The sequence below is a fragment of the Apis dorsata genome, unplaced genomic scaffold (genome assembly GCF_000469605.1).
Source record: "Apis dorsata unplaced genomic scaffold, Apis dorsata 1.3 scaffold_525, whole genome shotgun sequence".
Taxonomy (NCBI): domain Eukaryota; kingdom Metazoa; phylum Arthropoda; class Insecta; order Hymenoptera; family Apidae; genus Apis; species Apis dorsata.
Window position 1 is genome coordinate 664,277 of NW_006263748.1, and position 10,863 is coordinate 675,139.

The 10,863-nt window shown below is 21.7% G+C and overlaps 3 protein-coding genes across 5 annotated transcripts in view; 2 read left to right on the top strand and 1 right to left on the bottom strand.

Moving 5' to 3' along the window:
- Nucleotides 1–1,017, top strand: part of LOC102673216 (coiled-coil domain-containing protein 89) — a 2,724-nt gene extending 1,707 nt beyond the window's left edge. Inside the window, exons 3-5 of the mRNA XM_006620702.2 lie at nucleotides 20–166; nucleotides 245–478; nucleotides 549–1,017. Coding sequence (XP_006620765.1) covers nucleotides 20–166; nucleotides 245–478; nucleotides 549–575 — 408 coding nt within the window. The 3' untranslated portion in view covers nucleotides 576–1,017. The remainder of the gene's footprint in view (nucleotides 1–19; nucleotides 167–244; nucleotides 479–548) is intronic.
- A 776-nt stretch (nucleotides 1,018–1,793) lies between these two features.
- LOC102673343 (iron-sulfur cluster assembly 2 homolog, mitochondrial) lies at nucleotides 1,794–2,638 on the top strand. Its single transcript, XM_006620703.2, has 3 exons — nucleotides 1,794–1,932; nucleotides 2,136–2,357; nucleotides 2,440–2,638. Exons 1-3 carry the CDS (start codon nucleotides 1,856–1,858, stop codon nucleotides 2,612–2,614), a joined length of 474 nt encoding a protein of 157 aa, XP_006620766.1. The 5' UTR covers nucleotides 1,794–1,855; the 3' UTR covers nucleotides 2,615–2,638.
- Nucleotides 2,639–5,260: 2,622 nt separating this feature from the next.
- LOC102673473 (protein masquerade) overlaps nucleotides 5,261–10,863 on the bottom strand; it is an 8,995-nt gene continuing 3,392 nt past the window's right edge. For 2 of the 3 annotated variants that reach the window (XM_006620704.2, XM_006620707.2), the window contains 10 exons: nucleotides 10,012–10,310; nucleotides 9,409–9,442; nucleotides 8,611–9,077; nucleotides 8,253–8,456; nucleotides 7,980–8,139; nucleotides 7,318–7,497; nucleotides 6,754–7,006; nucleotides 6,353–6,630; nucleotides 5,835–5,989; nucleotides 5,261–5,543 (listed from right to left, as the gene is read on the bottom strand). In XM_006620704.2, the coding sequence (XP_006620767.1) occupies nucleotides 5,376–5,543; nucleotides 5,835–5,989; nucleotides 6,353–6,630; nucleotides 6,754–7,006; nucleotides 7,318–7,497; nucleotides 7,980–8,139; nucleotides 8,253–8,456; nucleotides 8,611–9,077; nucleotides 9,409–9,442; nucleotides 10,012–10,310 (2,198 nt within the window). In that variant the 3' untranslated portion in view covers nucleotides 5,261–5,375. The remainder of the gene's footprint in view (nucleotides 5,544–5,834; nucleotides 5,990–6,352; nucleotides 6,631–6,753; nucleotides 7,007–7,317; nucleotides 7,498–7,979; nucleotides 8,140–8,252; nucleotides 8,457–8,610; nucleotides 9,078–9,408; nucleotides 9,443–10,011; nucleotides 10,311–10,863) is intronic. The other variant, XM_006620705.2, reaches the window with a different exon arrangement.

Genomic DNA, 10,863 nt, shown 5'->3' on the forward strand with positions numbered 1-10,863 from the left:
TATATTATATTTTTCATAGATTGGGAGATTAACAATACCATTTGCAATACCAGAAGAAATTGAAGCTCGAGAAGCAAAAATCCAAGATTATTTCCTACAAGAAATTGACAAATTAATAACGGAAAAACATATTTATCATGTAAAAAATTTAGCTATGGCTGCAACTGTAATTAAATATATTTACATAATTTTTTTTAAAAATTTATTATCTTTCTATTACATATTTAACTAAAAATTTTTTTAGAACGAAGTTCTACAAGTTCATTTGGATACAAGTGAATCAAAGAGAGAGAAATGCGAATCTGCGCTTACAGAAGCACTTTTAAATTCTAATATTTTACAGAAAGATAAAGAAATACAAGAAGGAAACTATAAAGCACAACTCAGTACTATGAGTGAACATCTTGCTAATATGAATGAAAAGCTTATTTCGCAAACAGAAGAAATACAACAATTAAAATTTCAACTTGTAAATAAGGTAATGATTTATTTTAAATATAAATACTATTTTATTTTAAATAGTCAGTACATGGTTTAATAATTTTCAGAATAGTAAAAAAGGAAAACAAAAGTGATACAAAAGTCAGGTTATGAATTAACAATTATTGACATTCCAACATGTAACATGCTTTAATCTGAACTATTAACAGTTTTAATTTCATGTACATATGAAATTTGCACTTTTCAAACAATCATTATTTTTTATTATATATATTAACTAATATATTAAGGAATTTTCTAAATCAAAGTTATTTTATTTATGAAATAAAAATTATTTACTTTAATTTACTCTTATATTATAAAATATTTATAAAAATTATATGTCGTGTAAAATCATAATATACATTATCATTTATATGTATATACTCACGATCAATTTACTATTATAATATACATATGAATTGGATAATTTTTTTTGTTGAATACTTTAAATTAAAACTTTTCTTTGTATCTTAAATAATAAAATTAAAATCTTCTTTAATGATATAATATAATAAATGAAATTATTAAATCAACTGAAAAAATTTATTTTTTTTTTAACAAAAAAAATCTAAAATATTCCATTGCTGTATCACTGTCCTTCTCTTGCATCCCTCCTCTTCCTTTAATTTTTTTTTTCACAGAAAATATACTTCAACGTAGATATTTACGTTGTACGATATGTACTTATTTCGACGGAACGGCCGAATGGAAATACAGAAATGTTTATTCAAACATCAATGAAAATAAATCATCTATATCCAAGAACGAACAACAACTTGTATCGAAATAAAAAAATGTTATTTAAAATTTTATATAGTTTTGTTTATTATATCTTTTCTTACATTTTTTATATTAATTTATAATATTCGAAATTACGAATTTTGTGAAAATAAATTAATCATTGTATATTTATTTATATTGATTGCTAATTGATTCATCAAATTAGAAATTATAGAAATTTGTTATAATTTAATTAAAGAATTTAAATTGCATTATATTATAGTTTCATAAGATCACTGATGTACATTGTTTTGGAAATATGTAAAGTAATAATAATTTATAAAATATTAAAAAAATATTTATTAATGAATTTATATTATCTTTAAATATCTTATCTTAAAATAAAATATTTTACATATGTTTGCTTTTTATATCATATTATATTATATCATATTTTATATCATATTTAATTTATCATCAATAATTATTATTTATTTATTTAGTATGATATTTCATCATTTTAATCATATTAATGTTTGTATCTTTATTATCTTATATACATATGTATTACATACATACATACATCAACATACACACACACACACACACACACACACACACACGTTTTGACTATCATATATTCATTAAAAACATGGCGAAATTGAAACATGCGATTTGGAATATTTCTTCTAATTTTGTTGCAAATCGATATTTTTCACGTTTATTAACGTAAGTAATAAATCTAATCTAAGCTAAAATTTTTTATTTATTTATATTATACTTATTTAATTTTTGTTCTTTATATAAAACTATTTCAATATAAAATATAAAATTAACCAAAATTTGATATTAAGAAATCTGAATATATTTCATATATTTTTTTGAAATACTTTTTTGTTTTTAAAGAATTATAGAATAATTTTTGTTTATAGTTCTCAGTGGTATAATACGTCTACAGTCTCGTTATTAAATAAAACGTTAATAGACTCTACAGTGAAAGATAAAAACGATATCATCATTACAGATAGTTGCGTTAAACGTTTAAAGGAAATTACAGATGATAATGCTTATTTAAGAGTTACAGTAGAAGGTGGAGGCTGTTCTGGTTTTCAATATAAATTTGATTTAGATACAAATATAAATGAAAATGATAAGTAAGTATTAATATTAATTGAAATATTTATATAATTGTATAATTGATAAAAATTTAATATTAAATTTAACATTGTATTATAGAGTATTTCAAAAGGATGGTGCAAAAGTTGTTATAGATTCAACATCTTTGGAATACATTAAAGGATCAACAATAGAATTTCATACAGAACTGATACGTTCTGCATTTAGAATTACTAACAATCCTTTAGCTGAACAAGGTTGTAGTTGTGGTGCTAGTTTTTCTATTAAAATATAATTTCTGTTTAAATTCTATAAAAAAGCACAGAATTTATAAATAATAGTAATAATATAAATTGGTATATAATTTTATAAACATTAATAAAACATTTAACTATTTATTAATTATATATATATAAGAAATATTTTAAGATTTTTACCAAAGATTTAAAAAAATTATTAATTTAATTGATTATTTTATTTATGATATTATATTAAATATCAAAAAATATTTATTTCAAATGTTTTAATTTGTATTATTATTAAATGTGATACAATGAAATTTAAATTATTAATTATAAGTGTAAATAAGTAATACTATATATATTTTAATTCTATATGATATGATTATTATTTTATAAATAAAATCATGATAATTTCAAACATTTCTTTATAGTATTATTTATATATATTAATATAAAAAATGAATTTAAAAACTAATTATTATTTTCTTACTGTTAAAAAATTATTATTATGAAATAATAATAATTTTTCGCCAAACGATGCTTGCGTTCTTTGCGCAAGTCTATTTAGCTAGTCGGAAAAATATTAATTATTAATTAAGTTATTAATTATGGAATAATCATATTGTCGTAAAATAAAAATCTGTATAAAAATTCCTAATTTTTTTTTTTTATTTTTATTATATTATTGTATTATTTTTTTATTGTATTATTGTTCTATTGTTCTTTATTATTGTAAATAATATCGGAAGAGAAAGATTACTCAAAATATAATAGTCGAATCAGAAGTAGGGATGTGAGAAAAGAAAAGATAATTATTTTCTGAACTTTAAAGATTCAGGATATATTTTGAAAAATTTTATTGGAAAAGAAAAAACCGAAACTAATAAAAAAAATCTGTGATTTCATCTGTTATTATCTCAGGTATAACAATATATATTATTGATTAACAAGTTATATAATTATTAACAAAAAATTTATATTAAGTAACAATAATAATAGTAATAAAATAATATTTATGTAAATAATTTTAAATAATCCATTTTAAAGATATATAATAAACTAATATATAAAAACTTTATGTTGAATTATAAAATATTTTTTACAATAATGTTTTATAGATTTAAAATACTTAGTTACTAATTTTTTAATATTCACATTTAATATTTTCATTTGCTTTTAAATCTATGAAACATTTTTATAATTATAACTTGAAAAATATATTAGACATAACTGATGCAATAATTTACAAAGCAATAATATAATATTATTCCCAAATATATTGAATCTATTGAACAATGTATACATAAAATAAAGAACCAATTTCATGACTTGATAAATATACATATACATATACATATACATGCATACATATATATATATATATGTATATGTATATATTAAATTGCAATTTTCTATATAACTATTACTATAAAATTATTTTAAATATACATATATATTTTCAATTATGATAATTTAACTATATATCACTATATTTTGACCTTAATAAAAATGTTTTAATTTCTATGAAATTGACTTTCTTTTGTAGTTTATCATTTAATATAAATAAATGACATATAAATATATGTAATTACACAATAAATCATAAAATTATTAGCAAAGAAAAAAAAATATTTCACAAAAAATATAAAGCTAAAAAATTTTTTCTCAATATTTTATTTTTTTTATTAATCCAACATTCAAAAAAAAAAAGAAACAAACAACCAATGGAATTTTAATTATTCATTAAAATTTTTTACATGTTTGTTTAAAAAAATTATTATTTATAATTTTATCGCTAATGCTTCATATTCTATTAATGTAGTTAATATATATTTAATATTTTATAAAATTAAAATTATATATATTATATTATTTTTGCAATTTTTTAATTAATTTTTTTTAATTAAATCAATACTTCATTAAATTTTCGCTAATAATTTTATAATTTAATACATAAAATCTTCCTTATTAATTAAAAATCATTGTTACATAAGACAGTATTTTTCCACGCACTTGATGGCACAATATATTTTACCAATGATATTTAAATTTTAATTCTAAAATATTTTATACAATTGATAAAGATGAAATAAACTTTCATTTTTCTTATATCATATCATTATGTTTGAGCAATTATAAGAGCAAGATTTATTAAAATGTAAAAATTACATAACTAAAAAATAAATATTTATTTATTTTTTTTTTTATTATAATTTTTGAATAAAATTTGATATTTTTTTATTAAAATTTGAAAAATTATATTCGTTTGTTTTAATATTTTAAAAATTTATATATCAAAATTTTTTAATATTTAAGCTTCATTAAAAATTAATATAAATAAATTTTATATCTTTTTTATAACAAGAGTGACAAACTAATGAAAATGACAAATTGAATTAAATCTAAAAAATAATTAAAAAGTAGTAATTGAACATTTAAAATATTGGATAAAATATTGGAAAGTTTACTGTATCAGTTACATAAAAATTTGTATTGCTATAACAAATGATTAGTTACCATCAATTACTAAAAGTAACTAATTATTAATTATTATGATTATTTTAAATATAAATATTATCATATAATATCTTGAAATTTTTGCACATATTATTATATTTCCATTGTGTATCAAAAAATTATTTTTTCTTTTAGATATTATAATTTATATGATTAAATAAATTTTTTTTAATATTTTTTCGTAAATATTTTGCTAGATACGTAACATGAAATGTTACATCATCAAGCGCGTAAAGGTACTATAATATTTCTTTAATAAATAAATATTTTAACTTTTATAAATAAAATATTGAAAAGCTAAACATTATTTACTGAAATAATTTGATTGATCCAACCGATGAATGCCGAAACTTTAACATAAACTCCAGGAACATCCAATCTTCCACAACCGAATCCCCACGAAACAAGTCCAGCTAATTCATAGAATCCATCGTCTTGGCATACTAATGGACCTCCTCCATCTCCCTAAATATTAAGAGAGAAAAAATTTATATATATATTATTATATACAATAATTTAAATCATAATGATTTACATTAGTTATATAATTTTTTATAATAACACATTTTATTTTATTTTTGAACAATTTTTTCTTCTAATTTTAAATTCACAATTCTCGACAGAATTAAAAATTAATCACAATAATGATATATTAATTGTAAAATAATGCACAACTCGTAAAAAATAAAATTAAATAGATGTATATTTCAATTTTTATATTATTATCAATAGATTCATAGCATGTTTGTATATTACCTGGCATGCATCATTGCCTTGTTCACCACCAGCGCAAAAACTACTCGCTGGTAATATGAAAATTTTTTCAGTTACAGCATTCACTTTTCGTATACATTCTGCATCACTTACAACTGGTATTTCAGCTTCGCGTACTCGAAGCGGAATTGGGCCAGCTACACAAATACATACATACATACATACATATATATATATTTTATTATAAATATACGTTAAATGTATGTAAGATATTTAAGAAAAATTTAAGAAATAATTTTTCTAATAGCCGAAATAAATCGAAAATCAAGAATAAAAATATTGCGTTTTCAATTTTACTTTTTAATTATTAAAAAATATTATTAATTATGGAAATTAAAAATCAATAAAAATTTTTAGGTGGAAATAAATTTTTTAGAACACAACATACAATTCTCAAATCAATTCTCAATTTGAAATTGAGAGAAGTAGTATATTGAAATCTGCTGTATATCGTATGCAATATTTGAAAGAAAATTACTGAACTAATATAAAAATATTACCTTCTCCCATATATCCATAGCCAGTAACGGTACATCGTTTACCAGCTGTATGACTAACTCCTCGTGCTGGTAAACATACTAGACAAACACCATCTTTAAGTTCTGCTTGCCCGTGAAGTTTTAATAGTGCGATGTCGTTATCAAGGGTCTGACTATTATGATTATGATGAATATAAGTAGTTGCTACGCGCAAAGTTTGAGCACCAGGACTTCCATATTTCCTCGTTAAATCGTAATCACCTACTCTCACATAAATTGCATCGCCAGATCTTACAATACTGTAAATAAAAATGAGATAGAACATGTTATTTATGTATTTATATTTTATTATTATTATTATTATATGAGATAAAGGAAATAGTATGGGACAAAATAAGACGAAAATCAAAAATAAAATTTACTTTGTTACACAATGTGCAGCTGTCAATACCCATTGCGTGCCGATCAATGCACCACCGCAAAGATATTGATTATGGGCATTGATGAGACCAACGTGCCAACACCATTCATTAGCATCTGCATCTTCTCCTCCGACGACGCGTGCTTCTCTTTCAGAACTACGTACTTGAATTGGTCCACGGGAAGTTCCTTTTACACCACATACATATTTACTGTACACAGGACTTCTCATAGTTGTCGTACTTGTTGTTTCATCTACGAATATTTTAATAATATATATATATATACACAAATGAATTTTATAAAATAATTAAACGAATTATAGTATTTTGTATTTCATATGTATTTTTTTATATTCGATTAACGTTATTTCATTTAATACTATATTTTATAGAGATTAATTAATCATGTTAAGCAAAGAATTATCGTATATATATATAGTATACAGAAATAATTCAACAATAATAAAATTAAATGTGTATTTTCATATTTATAAAAAATAATATATAAAAAATTGAAAATATATTTCTTACATAATATATTTATATATTTTATATATAACTTACATAAAGCTGTCGTAAGTGATGTTGTGTACGGTCTTGAAGTAACGTACATGGTATCATTTTTATTATTTAAAATTGGTTCACTAGAATTTCCACCATTAAATTCTCGTATCAATGATTTTGGAGCGCAACATTGATGCCCTTGTTTTTTACATTTAAACAAATTCGTTAATTCAGCATTTCCTAGGAAAAAAGGACAATAAGAAATTTTATTCATTATTATGCAACAAAGGATAATATTTCTCCTTATTTTAAAGATCCACGTACAAATTTATATATAATATAACAAATTTATTTGAAAATTATTTAAAAATCATTTCATCGCGTTTTCTAATCAAATTTTGAAAAAAGTAGAAAAATGAAAAAGAAATATTTTAATAACTCATATGAATAATTAGAAATCAAATTAAAAAAATATGATAAATTTGTTGAACAACGTATATGAAAAAGATTTCAATATTTATAATAATCGTATTAATACGACAATGTCAATTGTTAGTGTCATATTAAGAATCATTTTATGCCAAATCCATCATTTTTTAATCATCAATATATATAAAATTATTTTGAAATAATAAATAGAATATCGATATACAATATACAATTAATTTTTAATTTAATTTTTAAATAAAAAATATAAAATAATAAGAAAAATAAATACTTACTGAAACAAGTAAATGATAAATAAGAAACAATACATGATCCAGGACATTCCGGGCGTAGATCTGGCGGTAAAGGTACTGTAGTGATCGATGGCCTTGATGTGGGCCTTGGCCTTGGCCTTGATGTCTGATACGGAGAAGACGGTATCACTACGTTTACTGTCTATACGTCAACGTTTAATGTCAATTTTCTTCTTTCTATGGGTTTTTTATTTAATATCTTACTTGCCTCAATTTAATTGAAAGGATTCTACCGAAAAAAAGAAATAAAATCACCTGCGACGAACTCTTCGTGTTGTCACAACAAATATATCCTGATTGACAGGTCGCAGTCTTTGCTATTATTAAATTTGGCCGTTCACAGAAGGCTGCCATAATGGTTAATAAACAAAATCCAGGACACGGTTGTAATTTTGCTTGTGCCGGTTTCGTAGTTGATCCAATTGTCGTCGTCGTCGTCGTCGTTGTTGTTGTTGTTTCCTAATTATTATTATTATTATTATCATTATTATTATTATTATTATTATTATTATTATAATATATAATCATAATCACATAAATATACGTAATATTAATTTTTGAAAAAATATTAATTTTTATTTGTTAGAATTTATCGTTAGTTTTATCTCCTTACTGTTTTTAAAAAAGCATCGATAACACAACAAGATCCATCGTCAGGACATTCGGCTTCTCCATCCACTTTATCGCATAGAAGAGCAAAGAAACCACTAACGCATTCACCTTTACACGGTTTTCTCATCGTGATCTTTGGTTTTATCGTTGTTGTTGTTGGTTGCTTTGTCATTGTAATGGTCGTTGTTGCTACTGTGGTGCTAGAAATGCTCGTAGGAGAAACCATATTTGGTCTTACAGTTGGTGAAGAACCTTTGTAAGATATATTGACACCCGTCTTCTCTTCGAAGCGACTTGAATTTGTTCGATCGATGACTAACAATTCCGGTGGTGGTGAATCTCCAAACGCGTCTCTGGATACACAGCATTTGTATCCTGGTTTGCAAAGAGAGAGAGTGTCTATTACCAAAATCGCATCGCAATAATCGGCAATTCTCTCTGCCATGCAAATTCCTGAACACGTTTTCGCTAGAAAAAACAATGTTATAATAAATATATAATAAATATATATAATAAATATATATTCAATCATCGATTTTACAAGTTTTAATTGTATATCAATGTTAAATCTACAAAAAAAGGAAAAAATTTGTAGTTTTATAAAATTCTAAAAATTAAAAAAAAAATTGTTTGTATCTATATTAATTATATTAAAATTTTGATATTTACAAAATTTATCTAATATTAATAAGACATATTGTATATATTATATGACATATTTTTTTTTATATTTTTTTATTACAAGTTTTTTTATCACACATTTTTTTGTAATATCTAATTAAGAATTAAAAATACATACATAATGTTTTATTGGCTATCTCCTTTTGGCTTTCCTGAAAAATAAATAAATTTTATATTCTTAATTCATTTATCATTCATCCGAAAGATAATAACGAGATAATAACGAATAAATATTTTTTGTATGTCATAACAATTTTTCAACAAAAATAATTTTATTATATAATAATTGTGACATATATCGAATTATTATTGAAAAAATAATAATCTTTTTATTGTTGATTATTGTATCATGTTTCTTGACAATGGTTATATTATAATAAAAACGATAGCGACACAATCATTGTACTATTTACTTATTTAAGATGATAAAAGAACAGTTCATAATTTGTAAAATTAAATAAAATTTTAAAAGAAGTTTTAATAAACATTCATAGAAAAAATAAATAAATTTTAATAAATAAAAATAAAAATATAAAAAATTTTTAGTTTTCATTAAAACAATTATTTATTTATTCGATTTATTTTTTCGATTTATTAGAAGAACTTTTTTCTTTATTTCACGTGTACTATGTATATCTATCTTATAAATTTTATGAATTCTATATTTTATCATACTGTATGTAATAAAATAAAAATAATAATATTATTTTAACAAACATACAGAAGTTTTTGAGGAAACTGTCGAGGACATAGTTGTAAGCGCTGTTGAAGATGTTGTTGGTGTGCTCGTAGTTGTCGTTGTCTTAACGGTAGTGACAATTGTTGAAGTAGAATCATCGTCATTGGCAATATTTTCAGAAGTTCCGGTACCATTTATAGGTGCCTCGATACAACATCGCATACTAGTAGGGCATTGTACATGTTCAAGAACTTCGTAACATATTAACGTTGCAAATGCGTGTACACATACACCTGGACAATCTGCACTATTGGCTGTACTTGTTATAGAATCCAATAGACCTGTGAAAAAGTAAAAGTATTCAATTTAACGCAATTTTATAATAATTAATATATATTTTATAATAAAATTGCAACTATTGTTTTTTTCATTTTCTGTTTTCCTAAATTATTATCGTATTACGATTATAAATTATATTAAAATTGTAAAAATATTATTAAGTGGAATAAAAATTAAAAAATTAAATAATTGAATTTATTATATTATATATTATATATTATATTATATATAATATATATATTATATATATTAATATATATTATATATATTATATATTAGTTCGAAATTAATTCGAAAATATATAAGATACTTAATATGATGATTATAGTTTTGTATCTACATAAACGCTATTTATAAGAGCATCTATATCAAAATCACTTATTATCTTGCGTGTATTATATTATTTTATTTATAATATCAAATAATATAAAAAAATTTATAATTTTAAGGATAGCGATAAAGATAAAAGAAAATTAATAATTAGCGAAAGATAAAAAAAAAAAATAAGGATCTTAATAAATATTGGTTAATAAATATTGAAAAATTAATATTTCC

Bases quoted from the DNA above. Each gene is read 5' to 3' on its own strand.
- LOC102673343 (XM_006620703.2), top strand. From the start codon at position 1,856: ATGGCGAAATTGAAACATGCGATTTGGAATATTTCTTCTAATTTTGTT. The intron at 1,933-2,135 runs GTAAGTAATAAA...TTTTGTTTATAG, and splicing joins TATTTTTCACGTTTATTAAC to TTCTCAGTGGTATAATACGT. The intron at 2,358-2,439 runs GTAAGTATTAAT...ATTGTATTATAG, and splicing joins AATATAAATGAAAATGATAA to AGTATTTCAAAAGGATGGTG.